The sequence below is a fragment of the Rattus norvegicus genome, chromosome 7, assembly GCF_021556685.1.
Source record: "Rattus norvegicus strain SHRSP/BbbUtx chromosome 7, alternate assembly SHRSP_T2T, whole genome shotgun sequence".
NCBI classification, from domain to species: domain Eukaryota; kingdom Metazoa; phylum Chordata; class Mammalia; order Rodentia; family Muridae; genus Rattus; species Rattus norvegicus.
This window is the reverse complement of record NC_141540.1, coordinates 143,892,093-143,918,875: the sequence shown is the minus strand read 5'-3', so window position 1 is coordinate 143,918,875 and position 26,783 is coordinate 143,892,093. Positions and strand designations below refer to the sequence as shown.

The window sequence follows — 26,783 nt, the reverse complement described above, 5'->3', positions numbered from 1 at the left end:
GGAGTAAAGTTGCCTGTTGCCAAGCCTGAAAACCTGAGTTCAAATCCGATCCCTCATATTGTAGGATAAAACTGACTCCTTAGGGGTTGGGGATTTGGCTCAGTGGGTTCGATCCCCAGCTCCGAAAAAAAAGAAAAGGAAAAAAACAAACAAACAAACTGACTCCTTAAGTTGACCTTTAACTCCTGCATGCATCTGCCCACCAGAACACACAATACTAACTAACATTAAAAAAAAAACATGAAATGCTTACTGCTTCTTTCTATCTTGTCTTCTGTTCCAATAACACTTTTTTAATCATTTTTGTGTGTGTGATATGTGTATAGTTTGCATACTTGTTATATGCACATGAGTACACATATATACATATTCATATGTATGTGACGACCAGAGATCAAAGTCAGATGTCTTTCTTGAGTTCATTGATTCATGAAGGTTTGCTGGCTAATGAACCTCAGGAGTCTGTCTGTCTTTACATCCATAACATTTATCTTTTCTCTTAGCTTTTTGTTTGTTTTTTCTTTTGTTGTTGTTTCTGTTGTTGATATTTGAGACAGTGTCCTGTGTCTTAAGTCTGGCCTCACATTTCGAGTATGGCTGAGGATTACTTTGAACTTCTTGTACTCCTACCTCAACCTCCCAAGTACTGAGATGGTAGGCCTGTGGTATTGTTTTATGCTGTGCTAGGGATTGAACTCAGGACTTGTTGCATATTAGAAAGAGAACTCTGCCAACTGAACTAAGGAGCCCAGCCTCTCTGTTGTTTGGAGCCAGAGGTCATGCTTTATAACCGACTTGTCTGACCCTGAACTCACAATGTATTTCTGGCTAGCCTGGAACTTCCACTTCTGCCATCGGCTCCTGAACGGTGGGATTTTAGGCATGTGCCTAAATAGCACCATACCTGGCTACTTTCACTAATTTTATTCTAGCTGTATAACCTAAAAAGAAAATAATTTTCATCTTTTGTGTGTTTATTCTTTAGTTTGGAAAGTAATTATGAAGTTTGGTTTGATTCAGTTGCTTTTACCTGATTTTTAGATTGAGGGTGTATAAACACCACATTGTCCCTTTTTTTTCTGTCTCATCTTTGCCAAATGTATATGTTACACAAACATTCTACATCTCCAGCTTTCCCTCTTGCCATTTATTTCAGGGTTATGAAACCTATGTGCTTAATATTTAATAAAATACAAGTATTAGTTCATATAGCATCCCTGTTTATCTATGCTAAAGTTAGATGCCCATTTTTGTACACTTTTCTCAAAACTGTGACTATGCCTCTAGTAACCAAGGTGAACCTCACATCAGTTAAATGAGAGTTTCTGTGGGTAAACTGAAGCATTGGGGTTTTATAAAGGTTGTGTGTAATTCTTGGCCTCTATGGGGGCTGTCCCTGACCTCTTTCTCTTGTTATTTTAATTTTACAACTTCTTTGTTTGTTTGTTTGTTTGTTTGTTTACTAAGACAAGGTCTCTGTGTAGTAATGGCTGCCCTGGAGCTGGCTATGTAGACCTGGCTGATGTCTGATTCACAGAGATTCTCTTGCATCTGCCTTTTGAGCACTGGGATTAAAGGCCAGGGCCAGCACCGGCTGCAACCTATGCCATATTCTGACTATAATAAACTGTATTGATGAGGAACTTAAGGGAAGAATACTTTTCATTTTCTGAGGACTTGTTTTTTGTTTTGGGGTTTGTTTGTTTGTATGAGATGGGGTCTCAAACAATGCATGAACCTTGGCTGGCCTGAAACTCACTGTGTAGACCTTGCTGGTCTCACTCTGTCTGTGCCCTTTTTAAATTTCATTTATATATTTTAGTACATTTTATTATTTCGCATGTGTTAAGCATGTGTGGACTGCACATGGGTGGATGGTAGAGAACAACTTGAAAAAGACAGTAGCCTTCTTCTACCAGGTTGGTCTTGGAATTGAAGTTGGAACTTTGGGCTTGGTGGTATCACCTTTTTTTAACCCTTTGTGTTCTGACTTTTGTCATTTGGTTCATTTCTAGTTAAAGTAGCAAATAATAATCAAAGACTTTTAACTATGTATTGTGAAAGATAGTAAACATTTCTTCAACTTAAGGTCTTGTTCTTTTAAAGGCAGTAATCTGGCTTTGATTTGAGTCCCCGGCCACTTCAGAGGGCTTCGTGTCTAGGTTCTGGAGCTGCTGACCTTGAAAACAACCTCCAGACACCCTTTACATCATAATGTTTGTCTGGGGCCTTTGATAGCATTCTCAGCAATACTGGCTGCTGTCAGGTAGACAGCTGGCATGATCATAGTAGTTGTGTGTTTTCAAGGTATGGGGAGATTGCCTTTTTTTAGACCACTGCAGAAGAAATTTCTTAGTCGGTTTTATGCCTGATTTAAGATTACTACCTGTGATGATTTTAGTGTTTTCCTTGCCTCAGCTCCTTTCAGCAGCTTGAACATTCTTTTTCTATTTCCCTCCCTATGTAGCAGACTCTTTCCAGCTGCCAGAGATGATGTATGACTTAGTCACTGTGCCAGCATTCCAGCTGTGAGCAGCTGTGTTTGCATCTGGGAACCAATTCCCCTTAAATGCCCCAAAGAGGTTGTGTCTTAAAGAGCCAGTGTCTTCCCACTGATCCTTGGCTACGATTTCCTTCCTTTTGGGGTTCTGGTATCTTTGAGGACCACCAGGACCGTGCAGACTTTTGTGTATCTATTTCAGAATCATTTGTTTGTGTGTTTTGTATTTGCTCATTGTTTTGAGGGGTATGGGTCAGGGAATATGTGGGAGTTGATACTCCCTGTGCACCCTGTGAGTCCTAGGGATCGAACTCAGGTTGTTGGGCTTGGCTACAAGCCTTTTTGCCCACTGAGCTGTCTAACTGGCCTGCTTTTGTAGCTCAAAGGCAAGTCATGATCAGAGAGGGTTGGGATTTGGTTCCTATGGTAAATCTTAAGTTTTCTTTGTGATGAGTGAGCTTGTATTATCTCTTGTAAATTTTAGAAAAAAATATGTATAAAATTAGACTTTTTTGTTCTGACTGTTGTCATCACACCTGGATCAGCCAGAGACTAAAGCAGGCCTTGTGCTCCTCTCATGAGGTCAGTTCAGTTGTTTGCAGTCTCAGACCAGTCCCAATTAATGTGAGTAGCGAGTCTGAGCAGGCCAGAGGCTCCTTTCTCAGGTTATATGCAAGTTAGTGTTGGTGATCTTTGAACCTCTGTTTTACAATATAAATGACTGTGAAATATTAAAACTGTTGGCCACTGTTAAGATAAATTAAAAGTCTAAAAGGCTATTGTCGAGAAAGCATCTGAAGTTGAGAGTGAAAGTGAGCTTGTTTGCTGTCTGAGAAGTCACAGTAGAGGGAGGGTCTGCTCGCAGTGCTGAAGAGATTGAGTAGCTTAGAGGGGTGGAGTACCCAGGTGATTCTCCTGAGACTCCTGGGGTGCTAAAGACTTGTGGGGGGTCCCCCCTTAATCATTTACAAGGAATACCAGGGAAGATGACTACATCTATTGCAAAAATATCTCATAACATTGCTGCCTCTGATTTCTTGAGTTGCAAGGATTTTCTGAACTGATGACAAATGATAACAGATGATATTAACAAAGGCTATGATTTGTAGCTCAGAAAAACAGGTGTTTTGTTTTGTTTTGTTTTTCCTTGATCTCTGCAAGCTCCAATCTCTCCTATTCTATTTATAGCAAAGCAATGATATCGCTCGGGGCTTTGAGAGAGGACTGGAACCAGAAAAGATCATTGGGGCGACAGATTCCTGTGGAGACTTAATGTTCTTAATGAAATGGTAAGAGGAATTGTGCTTCACAGTTGTGTTTTTGCTATGAAGAAAGAGTGTGAAATTGAGAATTCCTAAATTTAATCCATAGTGTCAGTATTAAGTGGGAATTTATGGTTCAGAATAAATTTGTGACATTCTCAAACTTTGGTATTGTTGTGTTATAGTAATCATATTTGGATTAAAAAAAAGTATTACTACTACCTAAATTCTGTATAGAACTGAATCATTTACCGTGAGATCATTAGCCTATGACTATGGGGTAAGAGCTAAGTAAAACTTCCTACATCATTGAGGATCAGGGTCACCAAATGATGTCTAAAAGAGAAATTAATTTCAACAAAAGACATCAAACTGAATGCTAAATAAAGAAATAAAGCACAAATTACTTTATTAGAGAAAGTGACTTACAGAAGAAAGTGGAATACTTCCCCATCCTCCCTTCCTCCTTTCTTGACAAGGTCTCATGTAGCTCAAGGTGTCCTTGAACTTACTATGTAGTGCAGGACATTGAACTCATTCTCCTGTCCCCATCTCCCTAGGCCTGGAGTTACAGAGTTATAGGCATGTACTCACATATCTGACTGGCCTTTTCCTTTCTTCTCTTTCCTTTCCTCCCTTTCCTTTTTCTTTTAAGATTTATTGCCTATTTAATTTTTTTTCTACGTGTATGTGTTTTGCCTCCATATATATATGTTGTGTGTGTGTACCATGTGTGCAGTGCCTGCAGAGGCTAGAAGAGGGTGTTGGATCCCCTGGAACTGGCATTACAGGCAGTCCTGTGGTACCATGTAGGTGCTAGGAACTGAGCCCAGGTCCTCTGCAAGAACAGCCATTTCTTCAGCTCTTTATTTTTTGTTTATTTTTTGATGCTAAAGGTCAAATACAGAGACTCCACCTCTGAGCTATATCTCCAGCCCTGTAAAGAGCCTTTTCTACTTCGATATCAAACCAGCTAACCTCAGGCATTGACACTGACAGACTGTCTCAGTCTCATGTCTCCTTCTAAGTCTTGTACCCTTTCTTTCCAGGAAAGACACAGATGAAGCTGACCTGGTCCTTGCAAAAGAAGCTAATGTGAAATGTCCACAAATTGTGATAGCATTTTATGAAGAGAGACTGACGTGGCATGCGTATCCAGAGGATGCGGAAAACAAAGAAAAAGAAAGCGCAAAGAGCTAAAGGAGGAGGCAGTCTCTGTCATTTCTCTTTGTATATAATACCTTCACCTTCCTGCCTCCTCTCGCTTCTCCCGTCCCTTTCCATCCTAAACATATCCATAAAAATGATGTGCTTATCAATCACTGTGCTCCACGGGAGAGATGTTGGTATTGGTTCCCTTGTAATATAACTGATGGTCTGACTCCTAAGTGTAGCTCTGTGAAAGTCAGGCATTACATCCTTCACATGCTGTGTGGTTCCCATAGTGTTCTCTTTCATCCTGATCTTTTCCTTCTGTTCCCTGTAACTTTTAATCACCTTAGAGTCGTGATCTTTGGGGTTGGTTGCTTTGGGGAATTTTATTATAATGACGATGACTTCAGTTTCTTGGTTGTTAATTAGAATATATTGATGACCAGCTGGCCTTTGTTTTGACATACTGGCATAGAAAGGATGTTGTCCAGCTTTTAGAAAGCTAATAGCAGCAGCCTACATGTTGTGTATTTTTTAATCTCACTTAGCTCTGCCAGGAGAATACAGGGTCCCTGGTGTGGTCTTCTGGGCCACTCCTGACTATTCTCACCTACCCTCCCATAACAACTCAGTTCTCTTGAGGGCTTGAGACTTTACACTGTTTAGCCCTCACACTCTTTTGGCTTCGTTACTTTCAATCCCTGATTCTGCTTCTGTAAAGTGTATCAGTTTGTTATTAAATGACAGGATTAACTGTGGGGTCTGTAAGCTGTAGTGCAGGACGATAACAGGACGGGGCTGGATGCGGTTGTCTTTGGTATCACATGGTGTGCATGTGTTCTTTCCTTCACCCTCATTCCTAGACTCTATTTATGTAGGTGTAGGGACTGCCTGGTGCTTGCTTGTGCCAAGCACCCTGCCAACTTTTATGGCCTCCCAAAGCATTCCTGTACCAAAGAGGAATCAGCAGATCCACACATTCCCTTCCGTGCCGTTATTTTAAGTTGGGAATTGTTAGAAAGGAACCATTAGCCACAGTGTCATCAGTTTCTAAATCCTCACAGCAGTGATAGATACTCTTTAACTTTACCACTAAGTCCCTAGAGGATTAATGTTCCTGCCCTCTCCATCCTCAGACTTTTAGTTGTAGCTTATTTTAAAAACTATTTTCATGGAAGACCATCGCCTCAGAAACCAACAGGTCTTGACATTAGCTTTTTGACACAACCTTCTCCCACAACAAACTACTCCTTTTTGATTTACTCTTACTTTGCTATTATTTCTGCTCCTGTTCTGTTCTTTTTGTCCCCTGAAAATGTCCATCTTCTCTTCATTCCTTTCTTCTTATATAGTTGAGGAGACTGAGAATCAGGACTAAATGTAAGGAAATAACAGGGTTTGGAGCTGAGCACTCTTCCCCCCCCCCCCCGGAGCTGGGGACCGAACCCAGGGCCTTGCGCTTCCTAGGTAAGCGCTCTACCACTGAGCTAAATCCCCAGCCCCAGGAGCTGAGCACTCTTGACCCAGCTCAAAAGCTGAGGAAAAGGAGTAAACGCTGAGATAGCCTTAATTCTAGACTTTATCAACTACTGAGGCTGTTTTTGTTGTTCCTTTCGGTTTTTAAAGCATAGCTATCTGAGCAGCCACCCATTTCTAGATCGTTCATGGTAATGAGGGGAAGGAGTGGAGTGCTCTGGTCCACAGATGACCCAAGTGTGTGCACGTCCTAGACCCATTCAGTGTTTGCTAGCATCACTTCTCTGCTCAGCTGCCACTGAGCTCTGTGTTCTTGAATAAATTATGTCAACAATTATACTGCACAGTTGACAGGACAGCCAGGAAGAACCTGTGAATGGTACTGTGGTAGGGGAAGAGCACCTAACCCTTACCTCTCCGTAGTTCATTCTCTGAAGATGGTAGAGGCAAGCTCAAAGGCTGGATAAGTGACCATTGTCTGCTTAACTTGATGAAATGCAGGTGGTTAGAGAGCAGATGTGTCCTTCACGCAACCTAGACTAGTAATTAGGGCAGATGAAGGTAGCCCAGAAGTGGCCCAGTTCCTGAGGATCTTAGTCTCTGATTAGCAGCTGGAGGGAAGGACAGCCTGCTGAGCACTCAGCAGCAGTGGGCTGTAAACTGGCAGTGGAAGGACTGAGTATACAGTTTGAGGATTTAATGCCTTGTAATGCAAAAAATGAAGGGAAGGAGTGGCCTGCTGGTTTTAATGCTCTTTACAATGTTTTTCCCTCTCAAAAGTTCATGGAGTATTGGTTTTCTGTTAATTATTACCAAAACTCTCTTGTCCGTGTCTCCCCCCCCCCCCCCCCCCCCAGCTGGGGACCGAACCCAGGGCCTTGCGCTTGCTAGGCAAGTGCTCTACCACTGAGCTAAATCCCCAACCCCTTGTTTTCCTCTTAGTAAGTTTCCTGGTTATATATAGAAATAGGGAACCGGGATTCCAGTATTCTCTTCAGCTCTCAGTATGAAGAAGCCAGACACCCATTTGTGCCTCCAGCCTGTGTTGTGCCAAGTAGCTTGATTCTGCTGGAGAATTGCAGCTGTGGACAAAAGTGTTTCCTAGAGTTATCTTCTATCTTCGCTCTAAAGAGTTCATGGCCAAAGGTGAAAGAAATACTCCTAAACACTGACTATATTCTCCTGTGTTAACCCTCTCCAGAACTAATTTTGTGGTACTGGAAATTGAACCTAGGACCAGCGTGGACAGCCGGGCAACTGCTGTGCCATTTTTGTCTGCCCCCTTTCCTCCCCTGCCATACAGTTGATGGATCACCAAATTCACCTGTTTTTGTTGCTCTAAGGACTTTAAGTCACTGATACCAAGCTAACCTTGGTTGTATAACCAAGTTGAATTCTTTTTTTTTTTTTTTAAACTTATGTGACTATGTTGTTGCTGTCTTCAGACACACCAGAAGAAGGCATCGGATCACATTACAGATGGTTGTGAGCCACCATGTGGTTGCTGGGATTTGAACTCAGGACCTCTGGAAGAGCAGTCAGTGCTCTTAACCACTGAGCCATCCTCCAGCCCTGCTAAGTTGAATTCTTTTTTTCTTTTTTTCTTTTTCTTTTTCTTTTTTCCGAAGCTGGGGACCGAACCCAGGGCCTTGCGCTTGCTAGGCAAGCGCTCTACCACTGAGCTAAATCCCCAACCCCCTAAGTTGAATTCTTGATCTCCTGCCTCTTCCCAGTCTCTAGGATTATAGGTATGTGCCACCATATCTGGCTCTTAGCTCCTTCTATATGGAGTTATCTGTGCTAGCCAGGTACAGTGTAATACACCTTTATTTCCAGTCTTTAGGAGGCAGAAGTAGATAAATCTTAATCGGAGGCCTGCCTGGACTATATAGTGAGTTCTAGGCCAGCCACACCTACATAGATCTTGTTGTGAAAGGAAAAATAGGAAAAGAGTACCCAGATTGGCCTTGAACTTAGGATCTTTATGTATCAGTTGTATGCCACTATGCCTGGCTCAAAATGCCTTTTTTTTTCTTTATTAACTTGAGTATTTCTTATTTACATTTCGATTTTTTTTAAGTTATATATATATGTGATTTCTGCCTGCATGTATATGCACCATATGCATGCCTGGTTCCCTAGGAGACAGAAGAGGGTCTCATATCCTCTTAGATAGGAGTGAGCCACTATGTGGGTGTTGAGAATCAGATCTGGAAGAGTAGTCAGTGCTCTTAACTGCTGAGCCATCTCCCACCCTTCAAAACATCTTTCTAAAGTTGAATTTCTTCCCCCCCCCCTTTTCTGTTTAGTCCTGACTGTTTCTTGCTGGCTTCACCCTCTAGTGCTCACGTTTTGCTAGCTTTGTGCAAAAACAGGTGAACTGGGTGATCCATCCTCAATTTTACACATTGTGTTGTTCACATTTCTACAACTTTAGCATACATCAATATTGTTTTCATTCAACAAACAGTTTTGGCTCAGGAACTCGCTAGAGAACTTTGATAGTGGTGTGGGATGAGTTGATCAGTATAGTTTTGGATAATGAATACTGCACATGTATATAAATTACTGGTCTGGGACAGCATCAGGTATACAAAAAGGTGAGTCTTTAGTGGGCAGTTAGTTAAGTGGTTGAGTGCTGGTGAGGAATCCATGAAGCCCTGGGTTTCCACGGGGGGGGGGGGTAAGGTAAATCTGCAGTAGGAGGGGGGGGTAAGGTAAATCTGCAGTAGGAGGGGGGGGGTAAGGTAAATCTGCAGTAGGAGGGTGCCATTAACTGCTTCATCTGTGGGAAAGACTGTGGTCTTGGATGAACTGAGTTAACTGGCCATGGGCAGCATTGCAGGAAATAAAGCTAGAAAGGCTTTCGTTTCGTTACCAAGAGTGCAGATGAATGAGCGTGAGAACTGTCTTGTTTAGACTGCCAAGCATTCATGACTGTGTTAGTATTGCCTGTGCTGGTGTATATTTCTTCTTTGTGGGCGTTTTAGCAAGTTGCTCACACTGTTCAATTTCTCACCCTTTTGGAGAAATCAACATTAGTCTGGCTTTAAAGCCCAAAACATACCATCTAATGACAAGACTTCCTTAGAACAAAGCTTAGGAATGAGCTACCTTTGGATCACGTGGGTCTCAGTGCCAGGGAGTAAGCAGCTCCTGTGTCACTTATATCAAAACCTTCCACAGGAATAATGTGCTCTGGCTCCTCATTGTGCGTGACACCCTTCTCAGAGAAGGAAAGGTCTGTTTTTCAGGTTCTTATTCTGACTCCTGAGAGCCCAAGACGAAGATGTAATTGACTGACTTTAGAAGTCAGAATTCCCAGAAATTCAACTAACTGCTCTAGAAGGTTAAAATGTGAAGTTTCTTGTTTGTTTTTTGCTTGTGCTGAATATTTTGAATTTTCATCTACCTCGTCTTATTTTTCTTAGTTACTTCTGTCATTACCACTTGAGCATCAAGCTTGATTTTGGTCATTGTCTAAAATGGGGTCTCTCCTGTTCAGTGACAGTTTATTCCCTTGTCTTTCCTCTTGGCCCTCATTTCACCTAACATCATCTCTTATTGCTCCTGTCAGAAATATGTTTTAAAGTCTTGTTTTATGGGAAAAAGTGGTCCACCAATGCTGTTTGTCTCTGAGGTCAGTGAGAGAAGGAGTTAAAACACAGTGGTGGAGGAAGGGCAGAGCCTGCCTGCACTGGAGGCAAAAGCTGACAAGGAAGGAGTCATTAATTAAAGACAATTTCAAAGTCAACTGATTGTGATCATTAATGTCACAATAGATCAAAACCTAATTATCACAGCCTAGGTAAGAGCCATCAGTATTAATCGGAAAATCTAATAGGAAACTATTAGCAAGAAATTAGGCCAAATTGAATGCAATGAACTTTTTATCATCTTTTTTTGGTAATGTTCTTGGTGTTGGCAACTGTGACCCTAACAGTTGGTCCAAGCCCAGATTGCTAATTTTAAAGAGCCTTTTTTTTTTTTTTTTTTTAAGTAACCCAGGCTGACCCTAGTGCTTACAGCCCTCCAGCTTCAGCCTTGAGCACTGGGATTATGAGGGGTACATGCATTTGTGTTTGTGTGGGTGGGTAGGAGAGAATTGAACTCAGGGCCTTGTACATTTTAGACAAGTGCTCTACCACTGAACTGTATTCCTAGCTCAGAGTGTTTTGTTTGTTAGGGAAGTTTCCAGACAGACTGAACCTAAGCTGACATTGCTGAAACACCAGCCTTGAATTTTTTTATCATATGGATCTATTCATTCTAATCAGATCAGCGGGATATAAACATATATATTAAAGTCGTAGAGTGTCCCTAGTGAACATCATATCATCTGTTGAGTGCTTGTATATAGAGTTCTATACTGGTTGTTGTGAAGGCTGTGGGAGGAAGGCAGTGTCCTGCTTTGAAATTCTTTGAAAACTAAAAAGATAGTTTCCTTGTGTGACAGCATGATCAAGATGCAAGTCTGTGTTTTTCAGTTTCCATTAGCATTAGGGTTTGATCCTAAACCAGCTTAGCAGTGCCCCCAACCCCAATAGTTTTAAGATAGGCACAAAATGATTTCCTACTGGAATTCTAAGGTATGGGGAAGACATCTTTGTTTCTGTTTTCCTTTCTGGTAGTAGGAGAAGCATCAGTATGTCCTTAAGATGTTTGTAAAGATGCTACCCCCTTTAGGTGAGATGAGTCAGGCTGTGGAACGGTTGCTGTCACAGGAGGAGTGCCAGGCAGTAGTAGAGGGAATTGTGCTTAGGAGTCTGCACTGTGCCCTGCAGCCCTCAGATGCTCAGTGCTGACCTTAGGAGGCCCATGCTGCTTTCTGGACCTTGGGAACCTGGATTACCCAGTAGAAGACTGAGAATCAATGTCTTTTGTTTGTTTGTTTATTTTTTGTTCTGTTTTTGTTTTGTTTTGTTTTGTTTTCCAAGATGGGGTCTCTGTGTAGCCATGGATGTCCTGGAACTTGCTCTGTTGACCAGACTGGCCTCGAACTCAAAGATCTGCCTGCCCCTGCCTCCCAAGTACTGTGATCAAACGTGTGCGCCATCACTGCCTGGCTAACCCTTCACTTCTTAGTGAGTTTTAGTGTTTAAAAAATGCAACTTAATTTTCAAAGTGGCACTAAGGTGGTTTGTCCAGCCTTGGGTTACTCCAGGTGAGCAGCAGCCCTCAATTAACAGTGTGTTGATTGGACTCATCCGGCTGCAGTGAAATGACTGAAAGTGAGATGTTCTAGTGCATAGTTCTGTGCTAACCTCCTACTTGGTCTTAATGGCTGACCTTGGGCAAGTCTTTCCTTTCAATGCCTCAGTTCCCCATCTGTCAAATGGGGTGATAATACTGACCTACCTCATGGGGTGTTGTGAGGCATTACAGATCAGAGCTGATCAACCCTTTAGGATTGCCTGTGGAGGATACCTTAAGTCGGACTCTTTTAGCCCTCACTGAGCTACTTCCAAGTTTGGAAGTAGTTAGTGACCTTGGCGAGTTTCTGTCCCCCCACCCTTTACCCCTCATCAAAGCTGCTAGTTCAGATGTTAACAGTGTTTTGTGAATGTTGGAGTCTTGATCGTCCAGTCTAACTTGGGACAATGTAAGGGAAGGCACTTGTGGGTTCTGTGTCTTATATTACAAAGAGACTGTTAGAAATTCAAGAGCCTTGGTTTAGGAATCTTGAGGCAGGAATGCTACCGCATGTCTTTCTCTGCAGGAGTTAAGGTCCTATTCTCATGGACTTATAACCACTTCTGACTGTCTTCGAAAGGAAGTGACACTTGGTATTTTGGATTTATATTGTTGCTTTCATTTTCCAGACTGATCCTAGGACAGTTAGTCTACTGAACCCTTCATGCTTCTATGCCTCTGCCCTCTCATAGAAGCCAGATGGTTCAAGCAACATAGCTCTCCCTTCCCCCACCAAAAAGCTGTATTGGATTTTTGTTTTTTTGTTTCTAGAAATAGGTGTAACATTTCAGAATTGAGCATTGGTCCTCAAGGCTTCTTCCAGTTCACTGTGTGTGGAATCTGTCACCTCTTTTCAGTGTCCACCATCTGACCCACTGAGGACATCTTGGACACTTGTTTGCCCACTTGAGGGTTCAAAAGCCTTACTCTGTGTTTCAGTATAGGGCTAAGGCATCCCCAAGCTCTTCGTGATAGGTTTCCTTTCCCCTACTTGACCTTGTATTGGTACCATGAAAAAGCACACAGTCCTAGCTCCCTGGAGGTACACACTCCAGTACTGTTAGGTGGACTCTACTCCTAACAGGGATCCTAGAGGGTTCTCTGGAGGATGGGAAAGGAGCAGTCTCATGTCCTGCCAAGTAGTAGCCAGCAGTTGCCTTACCCCTGCCTGCTGGCCATGTTCCCACCTCCTCATGGAGAGGGCTTTCAGAGGTCCTCGAGGCTGGATTTTCTCAGTCTCTGCTGTGCCATTCTGAGTGGGAAGCAGACCACACTTTGTGGCCAGGTGTCTAAGTGGAAGTGAGGTCTTGAATTCTCGGTGGACTTTTTGGTTTGTGGGGGAGTTTTGGTTGTGTTTCTTGGTTCTATTTCAGCCAAACTCGCCTGCTTTTGATTTCTTTAAAGGATAAGTGGTCTATCTATCTATATACATGTATGTTTGCATTTTAAGTGTAAATGTTTTGAAAAAAAAAACAGACATGTCTTTCTATAACTGACATCCGATTCAGACATCATTCTCTCCCCTTCCACCCTCTTTTCCCTCTTTTCATACTCTTGTATTGGTTCTAATAAAGGATTGCTTTTCAAATATGGATCTTGAGTGGTAGTTTGAAGAGCTGGGTCTATAAACCTTTTAAATTTGGGTCCCGAAGTGTCAGCCATTTCTGCCATTCCCTGTTTCTTTCAGTGCTGAGCATCAAACCTTGTGCAAGCTAAGCAAGCACTCACTGAGCTGACCCCATCCACCCATCCATCCATCCCATTTCTGAAGTATTTGTGAAAGAAGAGAAGAGAGAACTGGCTGCTGTTACCTTCTTTGGGGATTTGTTGGTTCTGACTTGCTACAAACAGCCACAGGGTGGCGCTAACCCTGGGGAATAAGCCACTGCCTGTGCCTGCTATGACCCTGAACTGAGTTCAGTTTATTTGCCTTCTTGGTTTCCCTGCTCTTCCAGCTCTCCATAGACAGTATGGAAAATAAAGGACCACCAGGTGCTCTTCACCAATAAAGTACATCAAGAAAGTGTAAGGCTTACAAAGCTCAAAATGGTTATACTGTAACTGTATCCTCTTTGTACTTGCAAGTACCAAAGAAACCTGTGCCCTACCTGTGGGCCAGAAATGGGATGGCAGAGGAAATTGGATCAGGGGGGAAAGTGAGGTAATGTGGCCCTGAACCTGGTGTGGTTGGGCAGGAGCTTGCAGCATGAGACCTGAAGATGGACAGACCCTGGAGCCAAGTCCTGGTTTCCACCAGCTTGTCTGCAATTCCTCTCTCTTGTTTTCCTTTCTGGCTGCTGAATTATAGGGTCTCTGCAGTCTAATCTCGTAAGTCTTATGAAGACATCTGTAGGTTGGCTGGCTTAATGGTCCATGACCCCATAAACATGGGGCAGGAGAGCCATTTGGTCCACTTCAGAGAGAGGCCTTTCTGGACATTATTTATTTCCTACCTCTGAGGTCTGGGTCTGCTTTCTCCCTTTCCGTTCTTGTCTGAATCCGGACTAACTCCAGAATTACAGGGGGTCTGACCAGCCCTAGATAACGATCTTGTTGTGTCTCCCCTCCGTGAGCAAAGGGGTCTGCCTGGCCCTGGTTCAGGTTAGCTCTTTGCTGCCATAGCTTCCCCTCTGAATCTTTCTGTTTTCTGGAGAAGTCCAGACTGGACTTTTGCCTCATCCTTGTTTGTGTTGAAAGTTACCAAGGTAGCGAAGTGGATGCAGTGCTGGTAGCTGGGGCAAGTAGAGGGTCACTGGGGGTCTGTGATCAGGCTCACAGCACGTAACTCAGCTGCTCAGTTGGAGTCAGCAGCCCCAGGCCCTCTGCTCTATGGAAAGAAGTGTAAGCTAGAACCAAGTGTCCTCTGTGGTGAGAGCTGACCCTGACTGAACAGAGGAGGCCATGACAACAGCTGCTGCCCAAGCCTGGAATGGACCTGTTTGTGCTTGGAGAGAGCAACACAAGTGTGACTTGAGAGCTCGGTGCATAAAGGCACTTACTATGGGGAAGCTGGCAACCTAAATCCAATCCCTGGAAGAGATCTGGAGAAAACCAGCTGCACAAAGTTGACTTGCTTACGTATGCTTTTTTTGTTTTGTTTTTTAAGGGAGACATCACTGGGCATGGTGTCATGCCTTTAACTCCAGCACTTGGGAGACAGATCACTGTAGGCCAGGCTATCTATCTGAAGGGAGGGAAAAGGAGACAAGGTGAAGGCTGGGGTCAGTTAGAATGTGGGCATCTGGCATAAGCACTGTGTGGCTCTGTACAAACCCTGAGCCCAGTATTTAGTGTTATTTGAAAGCACAGTCTAGTCTGAGGCTCTAGACTCCTCCCTGATCTTTGTGTCGCCTCTGTTGCCTCCCCTCAGCAGCTGTAGCATCTTGATTTCCAGGTGCAGGCTCTCCCCACTCAGGCGTACCACCCCCTTTAATGGTATTTCCTCTTTGCCCACTGTATTGTGTGCATTTGTCTGGCTCTCCTGCCTTTTTTCCTCTTTTCTGATTTTCCTACCCATCCCAATTCCATAAGCAACCTTAATTTTGATATTTCATTTCAACCTGTCAAATTATCATCTTTCTTGCAACAGTCCAGGACTCTCCATAAGCTCATTCATAAGCCCATGTGGTCTCTGGAAGCAGGTGTGCAGGTCTGTATGAAATGTGGTGCCCACTGCCAGACTGGGAAAAGCAAGCCTCTAGCCCACTGCCAGACTGGGAGCTGCCAACTCCCTCGGCAAAAGCTTGTCTGATAATTGGTCGTGAGCCAGGGAGGGAGAAATGCTGATAATTTTAAATGGGGCTGGGACTGTGCCCTCCCCCACCCGCTCCTGTCACCACTGCCTGTGGAGAAGGAAGGGTGTAGGGAGATGCAGTGTTGGCCACAGCTGCTGCAGCTTGTGAAATTTTGCCACATCTGCAAGGAGGCAAGGGGGCAGGTGAGCAGAAGTCCTTGCCATTGCTGTGTGGGCATGGAATGGATGTCCTCTAGCTATTTCCACACCTGCAGCACCTCTTGAGGCAGCCTGCCTTCCCCCATGATTTTCAGCTTCCTTGTGTGTTACCATTCATGGCGGGAGCCAGGGGTGCTCAGCTGTTAGAGACCTGTGCCTGGCTGTCCTCTGTCCTGTCTACCGAGTAGCTCTAGCTTCTGCCTCACTGCCTCATTCAGGCAAAGTGTAATGTCTGCTTGTGTACCACACATATACATATGGATGATGGCTGCAAGCTACCTACCGTGTAAGTGATGATAGGAACTGAACCTGGGTCCTCTGCAAGAAAAGCAGGTTCTTTTAACCACTGAACCATTTCTCCAGCCCAATAATGGCAACTTGGGAGAATTTTATAACCTTTGGTGTGCTTGTGTCATCTCAGGGCAAGGGTTGCTATAAGTCTGGAAGTTGCTGATATAAAACTGTTGGATTCTTTGTTTGAAAAACACCTTTTTGGGGTTGGGGATTTAGCTCAGTGATAGAGCGCTTGCCTAGAAAGCTCAAGGCCCTGGGTTCGGTCCTCAGCTCTGAAAAAAAGAAAGAAAGAAAAACACCTTTTTGAGGCAGAATCCCAAGGGTGTCCTTGAACTCTTTTTGTTCTTTTTTTCGGAGCTGGGGACCGAACCCAGGGCCTTGTGCTTGCTAGGCAAGCGCTCTACCACTGAGCTAAATCCCCAACCCCGTCCTTGAACTCTTATTCTGTGGCCTTAACATCCTGAATCATATTACAGGCAGGCACCACCATGCCTAGCTTCTATCCAAAATATTTGTTTCTTTTCTCATGTCTGTAAAAATGTTTCATTCATCAACCTGGGGAGCTTGTAGGCAGCTGGAAACCTGATGCCGAAGGTGGTCTCAAACTCAGTGTATAGCCAAAAGTGAGCTTGAATGTCTGATCTTTCTCCTACCTCCCAAGTGCTGGGATTCTAGGTATGTGCCACCATATCTGGTTTTATGCTGGGGTCTTGTGCAAGCTAGGCAAAAGCAAGTACTCTACCAACTAAATTATGTTCCCGTACCCACCTTACCCCTGCCCTTTGCTTCACTGGAGTCTGGGGCATGGATTAAAGAGTTAGATCAATGTGGTTTGGGGAGTAAAGTACAAGTTTGGGGAGAGAGAGAAACAGACTTGTGCTGTGAAAATTAGCACATGAATGAACTAGCGGAAAGGCAGAGGTGAGAACTTAGTAAGATCAGTGTCATGTGTGTCAAGCAGATTCAAGGACTGAGGAAGCCCTCGGAAGGTGCATGCTTCTGTGGCTCCAGGCAGCAAGTAATATTACTCTCCATAAACAGCAGGCTAGAACTTTGCTTCCCAAGAGCTCTCTCTGGGCAATGAATCAATTCAGCATCTGCCCACCTATGTTCTGAAAAAGGATAGACTTCCCTCTGAACTCTATGACCTCCCTAGAAACCTGAAGAATATGTGGATAATTTTAGGGTCCTCTGTGCATCTTTAATGGCTTTAATTTTTACTCAGGTAGGGTAGAGGGGTTGGGATACCTGGATCCCCTCAACCTTCAGGCCTCCTGCTTTAAACATCCCAGAAAGGGAATGAGGGGAAGAGCAAGGACGTAGCAGTTCAAGTGACCACAGATAAGGATACCTAGTCTCTATTACAGATCTCAAGGGCCAAGTGGCAGGTTTTTACTGACATCTCTGGGTCCCTCACAAGGAAATGGTGCATCTGGATGTGGATGAATTGGAAGGAAGGATCCATTTGAATATGTTTGTTCTCATTTTGACTACATTAAATTCCGCTGGGTCTAAGTCAAGCCATTTAATGGACATGGGCGGGAAGCAGTTGCCTGGAAAATTCAAGGCAGCGCATAATCTGCAGATCATTTATGAAAATGAGCAAACAGTGCTTGGGTTGCTGCTTGGGAGGGGTTTCTCTGAGCTCAGAGGAAGAAGTCATTATGGAGAAATTGCTTTCTCCTCCCCAAGCATGCAATTTAGTCCCTAAGCTAACACCCCCACCCTCCAGCTCCTTAATGCAGACTCCGTTCTGAGAGAGGCCAGGGAGAAGAAAAAAGTATGGAGGAAAGAGGGAATTGGGGATATGGATCAGTTGCCCAACAAGTGCAATGGGTTGGTTCCACAGCACCACATAAAACTACCATGCCACCCAAAAGCAGGAGACTGCAGGTGGAAGGCCAGAGTGCGTCAGAGGCAGCACAGTCTGGAAGGATATCAAGCATTCGAGGAGCCCAGGGCACGCGAAATGTCAGGGTAAAGAGAGGGTACGCAATATAAACCCAGAGGGGACCTCACCTCCCAAAAATCCCTGAACACCCTAGGCTATGGGCAAGGCCATTAAGTGTTGAGGTCAGGCTGGGTGACTGATGGAAAAGTACAACCGGATATGTGCACCCCAGCACCACTGAGATACAGGTCTGTTGGTCCTGTTGTTGCACAGTCTGTATGACAGCAGTTAAACCAACTGTATCAGTTTCCCCAGGATGCCAGGCACACTCGTGATGCACAGACATCAATGCAGGCAAACACTCGTACTTTTTCTTTCTTTTGACAACAGAGTCTCACGTCTCACTTTGTAGCTCTAGCTGGCCTTAAACTCAGAGATCTGCCGGCCTCTGCCTCTGTCTGCTAAGTGGTGGGACTAAAGGCATATGGCATCACACCTGGGTTTTAAAAAGTTCCTTAGCTTCATGAAACATTTATTTTTTTTTAAGATTTATTCATTTATTATATATAAGTACACTGTAGCTGTCCTCAGACACACCAGAAGAGGGCACCAGATCTCTTTACAGATGGCTGTGAGCCACCATGTGGTTGCTGGGAATTGAACTCAGGACCTCTGGAAGAGCAGTCGGGGCTCTTAACCGCTGAGCCATCTCTCCAGCCCTGAAACATTTAAAAAAATGTTAGTAGGCTGGTGAGATGACTCCATGTGTAAAGGTGTGTGAAGCACAAGGCCTGATGACTGAGTTCAAACCCTGGAGCCCACACAGAGGTGGAAGGAGAAAACTGACTCCACAAAGCTGACCTCTACACATCCGTTGTGGCATGGTGTGGACACACACATGCATGCTCACACATACACATTGACTCATTAATTTTAAAGTATTTGCAAATTATACTTGTACAAATTTCTGAGTTTTGAAGCAGTATGTATATGGTGTGAAATGATTGGATCCAATTAATATGCTCTCATCATTTCGAATGCTTCTCATTTATTTTACTCATGCCTACCTGGACCGTTTTCATCCTTTGACCATCACCTTTCAGCTCTTTCTCAGCATTTCTGCATACAGCTCAGAGGAAACTGACCGGCCTTAGGCGTCTGGGTCCCCTGTACCAGAAGCAGGCATGTTTCCAGCAGGACTCCTGGAGGAGCTCCTTTCCCAGAAACTTAAAGTCACCTCAATCCTTGGCTACCAAGTTAGGGCCTGTGACCACCATGAGAGGCAGGCTGGGCAATACAAGACAGCAGCTGGGCCAGGCCAGGGTTAGAGTTCTGTCTGGCGAATCGCGGAGTCAGGCTGCCCGAGGTGATTTGGAAGTTCATGCTGCCCTCTGGCAGCCACGGTGGAAATCACATCCAGGTCGGCTCAGTGCTGGACCCTCGGAGTCCCACCCGGCTGGATGCTGGATGCTGGATGAATGTACGTCCAGTGCCACGGTTTCCAGGGATGTGTCCTCGCACCATGGTCAAGGGGGCAAGCGACGCCCTTTTCACCCACCTGAAGCCGGGGAACCTGCCCTTTCGCACAAGTAGTAAGCCTTTCATTCCCTTGTTGAGTGGGGTAACCAGGGTCACTCCGGTTTCGTAACTCAGGGTCAGTCAGTTTCAAGAGGTTTACTCCAGGCATACCGGAGTCGGAACCATGGCCCCTTGGCCCCGTCTGAAGCTCTCCTTTCGGCCTTCACTCCCATGCCCCAGGTTTCTCCCCCCCCCCCGGGTCTTTTGCACGGGGTTGTGAGTTGGGTTGGCTTGGCAAGCTGAGTGGAGATGTGTCGCGCTCCTATGCGCTTTTCACGGTTGTCCTTGAGATTGCCTGGATGACCTTGGAGTGTCTATGGGTGTCTGACAGGATCGGGCTTCACTCGTTAATTCACTGTCTAGTCTTTCTGAGTGACCCTGGAGCACCAGAGTCTGTGGCTCTCAAGACATGGTCCCTGTCTTGAGAGAGAGCTCATAATCTAAGGAGTGCAGCACCTGGGCACAGACATTGGTGCCAGGAGGCCCGAGAGAGGATAATGGAAGCTCTTTTTCTTTAATCTCTCTCTCTCTCTCTCTCTCTCTCTCTCTCTCTCTCTCTCTCTCTCTCTCTCTCTCTCTGTGTGTGTGTGTGTGTGTGTGTGTGTGTGTGTGTGTGTTCTGCTGTGGAAGAACCCAGGGCCTTTCATTCTGTAGGCAAGTGCTTTACCATTGAACATTAAAGATAAGCTTTATTATTAATAATGATACTTATATCCTGCTATGAAGCTCTGACTGACCTGGAATTTACTACATAACCCAAACCTGAAACTCAAGACGATCCTCCTGCCTCAGCCTCCAGAGTGCTAGGATTACAGGTGTCAGCTAACATCTGAGATATATTTTTAATTAATTAATTTTTTAGGGTCTTCCTACACTGCCCAGAGTTGCCTTCAATTTGTGATCCTTTTGTTTCAACCCCCCAAACATCTGGGACTACAGGCCTATACTACCAAGTCTGTCTGGGAGACAAGAGAGCAGGAGGGCAGTCAGGGTGGGCTGATGAGTTGAGCCAGAGCAGTTCAGAGTCTGCAGTCCTCTGACAGAAGGCCAGTGGGCACAAGCCTGGGCCACACGGAAGCTACACAATGCTGCTAGCAGAAGTTGAAGGATGTTCTTAGCTAGAGCTTACATCATAATCTTTGTTCGAAATTCTGGGAAGTTCCCAGAGTTTAGGGTACCCCAATCACATACACCGGATTATAGTAGGATAGGAAACCGCATTAGTCCTTCAGAAAGGTGGGAAGATCGGACTGCTCGGAGGTGGTGGCTTCTAATCCGGGGTGTGGGCCCCCCTGCCCAGAAGGTAGCGCGACGGCGGGGGGGGGGGGTTGGGCACAAAGATGGCCCGCTCTAGTTGGTCTCACTAGAAGCGCAGCGCACCCATCAGCAATCGAAGGTGTGCTGTGGAAGGCAGCCTTGCACAGCTGGGTATGCAAATGTGTGCAAATGACATGGCGATTGGGCGGAGCCAAAAGGTTCCAGCTTCAAAACACTTAGGGTGGACTGTGCACGGTCCCGGTCCTGCTTGTTGGGTGATCATTTCCAGTGACCTACCTGGGTTCCAACACTCAGTTCTCATCCTGCGTAAGGCACAGGCAAAGAGCAGACTCCTAGAATGGAGAAATGTTCCCACCCACCTGTCATTTGAAGTGTAGTTCCTTAGGGAAGAGGCATGTAAAGCAGGCCATGACAATCCCACACTCACTCCAGCCTCAGAATCCCCTCTTCCCAGGACCGGGACATTTGCCCCACCCCTTCATTAAGATCCTTCTCCCTGCTTCCCTATCTGAAGTCCTTCCAGAAGTCTAACGACAATCACACTTGCTGCTGTTAGTACATTACTTTTCCTTGTGGTTTGGCGAAATCATTCTGCAAGTCCAGGTTGCTGTGTTTTGAGTGTGTGTGAACAAACTGAAGGATTCCAAGGCACTGCTGAGGACGTCAGGGAATAAATCCCTACAGTAGGCCAGAACCCCGGAATCCGGTCCGAGCCTGGGCGCTCTCCCTCTTCTGCGCCTCCTACAACGGCCACACGGGGTCTTCCTTGCGCTAAGAATGGGAGCTCGTGCGCCCCGCGCTGGTGCGGGTCGGATGCGGGACTCAGCTCAGGCTTGCCGAGCACCTTTGCAGAGCCTACGACCTCCATCCCCGACCCCACCCATCAACTCCCCCTTAGTAGGAGCTGCAGCTCGCTGAGAGGGCCGGGAGGGAGCCACAGACCCAGTGCTCTCCCGGGAAACTGAGGCTATTCATGGCTCCAGCTTCTTGGGGATTGGGTATAGTGCGAGATAGGATATTAGATGGGAGGGGGATCAGAAGCAGTGTTGGGTGGCCTGCATGACAAAAGGCGAACGGAATGCAAGATGGGGTGGCAGGGAAGGCTTTTCGTGGAGGGGAACGGAATTGTGAGCAAGCGTGGGAAGAAAATTAAGGCACTCACTTTCTCCAGTGAGGCTATAACTCGGAAGATTTGGCTGCAGCTGCAGTAAGAGTAATGGTGGTCAGACATCAGGGAGGACTTCCCCAACCGAGTCAAACTTGGATGTTCAGGGAGAAGGGCTGAAAATGAGAGTTCCGAGGACTGTAACCTGAAACCTCCTCATAACTGGAAACCGGTAGGGAGAGGAGGTGTGAAAAATGTTGCCATGGGTGAGGCAATAGAAAGAAGCTCAGGTGAAATGAGTCGCCCTTCCCCCACGGAAGCGGCGGCGGGTCGGACCAGGTGCCCACACGGTGGCCGCCCACTGGGACGGCTGGGTGGCCCCGCGCCCCGCCCCTGCTCCGGGCTGGCCCGGTGGGCTTCGGTGAGAGACTGTAGGACCTGCCTCACATTGCTCTTGCCAGTGCCTGAGTCGCCCTGGGTGGCCGCACTTTGGAATCACACTGCAGGGACCTCAAACTCCTCGAGACCTGTCCCCGAGGGTGACACCGGGGTGGGGGTAGGGGGTGGGGGGTGGTTGGGAGCGCAAGTGTCCGTCAGGGGGCGCCCGCCAGAGCGAGGCCCTGCTCTTGGCGGCACGTCTCGCGCGCTCCCTCTGCTGGCAGCGGCGCTGCCTCCACTGCAGGCCGCCGATGGATCCCATCCATATATGCTATCCTATCCTAAGTCAGGCTTGGTTCCTCTCCATCCTCCAGAGGTGTGGGAAGATTTAAGAACAGCGATCCTACGCAGTCCTGCTGCGACTCAAGACCGACAGAGTGGGAATCCCCAGTAGCCGGACCCCGAGGGATCTTCCATGTCCACTGTGGAGGCCTGGAGTCCAGCCTGTTCCCAGGGTCTCCTAGGCTGGCCCCAAGGTACCAGCGCTCTTCCCCGTTTGCCAGAACTGCCTTCCGAACACACAAAACAGCGTGGACCCCTCTCCTATCTCCGCACTACTCACAGGAAAAGATGCTCCTCCAGCCACCTTGGCCTTGCCTGTGTCTGCCTGGCTACTTCCCACACACTTTTCCACTTGTCCTGCTCCTCAACAGCCTTGGCAATGGCTTGTAGTCCTCACTAGTAGGTTCCTGCTCATTCCTTAAAGCCCACTTAAATGTCCAAACTGAGGTTTTCCTTCCCATGGAGAGTCCAGCTTGGTCTTTACAACTGGTGGCAGAGTCTGGCCTTGAATTGCTACTCCTGCTTCCAACTCCCTAGCGCTGGAATGATAGAACCCGACCCCCCCACCTCCCAGGCTACATGAACTTTAGAAGCATCTCTTTTGTGGAGATTTTTATCCTAGGCATGCTCTATTTATTATCCTGTTTTCCATACTTCTATCTAGAAAAAGATGGAGTTCTTACACATACTTAGTGTTGCTGGGAGCCCACCTAATCTCACTCACTGAAGCACACAAGTACTCATGTGTGACCTCTACCTGCCTACAAGACATGGGACAAGTCACCCCTGGAGTAGAGCCTGCCTTCATCCTTGCCTCTCAAGAGATCGGCTGTCCCCTGTTTCTCTGATTTTACTGGGAACCTAGACACAGATGGAGGGCTCTGGTCCCCTGGGAACTCCCTAGTACTTCTTGGGTCTCACCTACTCCTCATTCACCTAAGCTGAGGTTTGGGGGCAAAATCATAAATTTGGAAGACAAGAGGAGAGATAAAGATTGTTTGTTGAGAATGGTGTCATCAATCATGTGCTGGGGAGAATGCATACAAAAATTTCCCAAACCTGGGTGCTCAGATGCAGGGTTCCAGTCTTTCTTGAAAGCCCCCAGCTCTAGTCAGCCCCTCCCTGGGTTTGAGGTTGCCATGGGTTCATCTCTAACCTATGTCTATATTCTCAGAAACGCCAGTCCTTTCCTCTCCCACTTGGGAAGGGTCTTGGGATGGGGAGAGACATCCCCACCCACTCTGTTAAAGATTATATTTTTGAAAGAACCTGGAGGGAGATTTCCTAACTCCTAGTTTCCGAGTTTCAGGTTGAAGACAACCAGATAAATAATGGCTTGCCAAATTAATTAATTATTTTATTAGCCTGAGTAATTATTAATCAGGCCATTAATCACCCAGCTGTGTCCTATGAATAGCAATTAGTTGGGGGGTGGGGGCAATAGAGAATCAGGTCATGGTTGTAAGGTCTGCCAGCCTGTGTACTAGGAAACTTGGGGGGATTCATGGGGCCCTATCTCTCTCTCTCCCCTCACTCTCACACCCAGGCATGGACTTGGATCTAGCACGGGGTTTGCCTGAATCTCTTTGCCCTCTCTCTCGGTTGTGTGAGGTCACATGGGGCAGGACCACATACACAGGTGGAAGGAAGTGAAACTGGGTATAGAGATGGACTGGGGAGTCTCTACAGCTGTAGTCCCTACTGGTCGTCCAAATATGAAGTGAATGATCGTACAGGCTCCAAGTTAATGCAACGCACTTAGGGGATGGAGAGACCACTCAGTGATTAAGAACACTTGCTGTTGCCTAGAGGCTCCAGGTTCAATTCCCAGCACACAGAGACTCACAAGGGTCCACGGTTCCATTTCTGTAATCCTGGTTTCAGGGAATCCAATGCTGTCTTCTGGCTTCTGAAGAGTACCAGGTGCTTCACAGACATGCATGCAGGCAAAGCACTCGTTCATATCAAGTAACAATAAAATAATTTTAAAAAATTCAACCCGGCGGAAACGTGGAGATGTCGGAGGTAGGAAACAAAGGAGACTATAGGTCAGGCGGGATGGACCAAATCCAGATTGGGTGCTGGAGACAGATGACTTTTTACCTTGGAGTTGGGAACCTGACCCTCCAGCATAGATACTTGGGGACTTCCTGCTAGACCCCTCTGCTCCCAGGACTCTGTCCCAACATTATCGACGGACCCAACTCTTGATTGTCAATTCCTCAATACTTCCTGTCACTCTGTCCCTGGTCCATGGGGTTGGAGTGTGTGCTATGACAGAGAGCTTGTGAGATGGTGGCCTGGATACAGTGCTATCTCACTTCTGTCCTGCACTCTTGGTCCTTATGGTGCCTCCTTTCCCTGGACCAGGTACCGTCCTCTGCTGTGCTGTCCTGAGAGTCCCTCAGCTGGAGTCCCTTTCCCTTTCTGTTTATAGAGGCTCCTGCTTTGTGTTTACTGTAGACCTGTTCGGTTTACAACCTACCCAGGGCAGCTGCACTTGGGGGTCTCAGGCTCTGTTCTTTGCAATGTGTTTACTTGTGAGTGAGGGAGGCTGTCTGGACAGGCCTAGGGGAGGGGGCAGTAGATGGGCTAAAGAGGAGACAGCTAGAACACAGACGCACAGAGAAGCAGAACACCCTCAACCCACGTGCTCTTAAGTCATCTGGAAAAGAGGCTTCCCACGCCAGGCCCACCTGTTTGGGGCTCAAACTAAGACTGGAGAAACAGTTTTACTTCAGCCTCAGACAAGGAGGGCCTGTCCACCCATCCCTGCTCAATGTTGTTCCAACAGAGCCCTGGGGGTAGGGCTGGGGGTCAGAGGTGGGCAGCTTCTGGCTGGACAGAGCTTGCCATGACATAAACAGGGCCTGGATCCGGCCTTTTGTTTGGAATTCTTGGCAGCTGGAGTGGTGGTGTGGTGGTGTGGTGGTGTGGTGGGAGGGGACGGCTGGGCAGTTGGTGGGAAATGGAGTGGAGAGGACCAGGCAGACCTTGGGAAGGGCGAGGATGGTGTTGAGGGGCACAGCCCCACTCTGCTGAGGGATATTTGGACCTTGGCTTTCAACCCAAAGTTGGTTGGGATATTTGGTTGGTCTACAACCCAAAGTCCCTTGCGCTTTCTTGACACCCTCTCTTCCGGAATCACCTCTGAGCTGGCACATGGGAAGCAGGAGCAAAGGAGAGGCTGTGAGGCTCAGGGCCTGGGGCCCCAGCCTACTGTCCCACATATGAAGAAGTGCTTCCTGCCCATGCCTCCTTGCCCTGACTTGCAGGGTGGCCAGGTTGCCCCCTCTGGCATTCATGCCTGGGTGGGAGTTGCTGTCATCAGCAGACAGATGCTGAGACTCGGGGTGGTCACTGTTCCAAGGAGTCCTGCCCTTGCTAGTAGGCACATTTGATGTTTCTTCCCATCCCTAACCTACTGTGGGAGTGGGGTGTGGGGGTGTGAGGGTGTGGGTGGGTATAGGGCTTGCTTCACATCTCTGGCAGCTCTGTCCCCAGGTCTCCAATGGTGTTACAGGCTTTCCTGTAGCTCTCTTACCCCTCTCCCATAGGGCTGGGAGCATCTCAGGAAAAGGCCATGTCATTTTTTTCCTGTTGCTCCCTCTGCTGAGCTAACACACTACTTCATGACTCTGCAACCCTTTTACAAGGGCTCCGCCCTATGTGTCCAAGATATTCCCTAGAGCTTGATTCCTACATTCGAACTCCGTTAATCTGCATGTCTATGACTCCTTTGCAGATTCTAGGTGACCTGGGAACATGGGGAGAGCCCCTTCTAGCCCTGGTTCCCAGACATTCCGTGGCAGAGAGTGAAGTTCTTCGCACTGCCAGCAGAGGGTAATACGCACGCGAGGGCGGGTGAAGGATGCAGAGGGGCACTGGAGGTCCACCTCAGGGACTAACTAGATTTGGGGCAGAGTTGGTAGGCCTGCTGGACGAGGAGGAGGGAATCTCCTGTTCTTTGCTTTATTTACAGACTCTATAAAGCTAATCATATCAACTATAATTTGAAGCAGGAAGTTTGTACCTGACGTGTCACATTCTTAAAAGAACCGTGAGGAGCTACGAGTTCCATTCTCTGAAGAATGAACTAAAGCTGAGGAAGGTTAAATCACGAGCCCAAGGTCACACAACGAGAGCAAACAGGGGCACTTAGGTGGTGCTAGGTGGCCCTGCCTGGGGGGTCCTCCCCCTCTGGCTCAGTGTGCAGCTTGGAGGCCCCAAGCCCAGCCTCTTCCTTCCGGCGCCCAGCAGGGTTCAAAGGAGAGCTGGGCGGGGAGCAACCCCCCCACCCCCAACTCCCAGCCTCCTGTCCGGGCCAGATGCCTTTGGGGCCTGGAGACAAGGGCTGGAGAATGGGGCAGCCATAAACAGCG

General features: G+C 46.7%; 1 protein-coding gene across 12 annotated transcripts in view; it reads left to right on the top strand.

Annotated features, from left to right (window-relative positions):
- Positions 1-13,175, top strand: part of Cbx5 (chromobox 5) — a 50,726-nt gene extending 37,551 nt beyond the window's left edge. For 9 of the 12 annotated variants that reach the window (NM_001437932.1, NM_001437931.1, NM_001437933.1 and 6 more), the window contains 2 exon segments: positions 3,689-3,789; positions 4,812-13,175. In NM_001437932.1, the coding sequence (NP_001424861.1) occupies positions 3,689-3,789; positions 4,812-4,962 (252 nt within the window). In that variant the 3' untranslated portion in view covers positions 4,963-13,175. 12 annotated transcript variants of the gene reach the window in all.
- Positions 13,176-26,783: the final 13,608 nt, after the last annotated feature.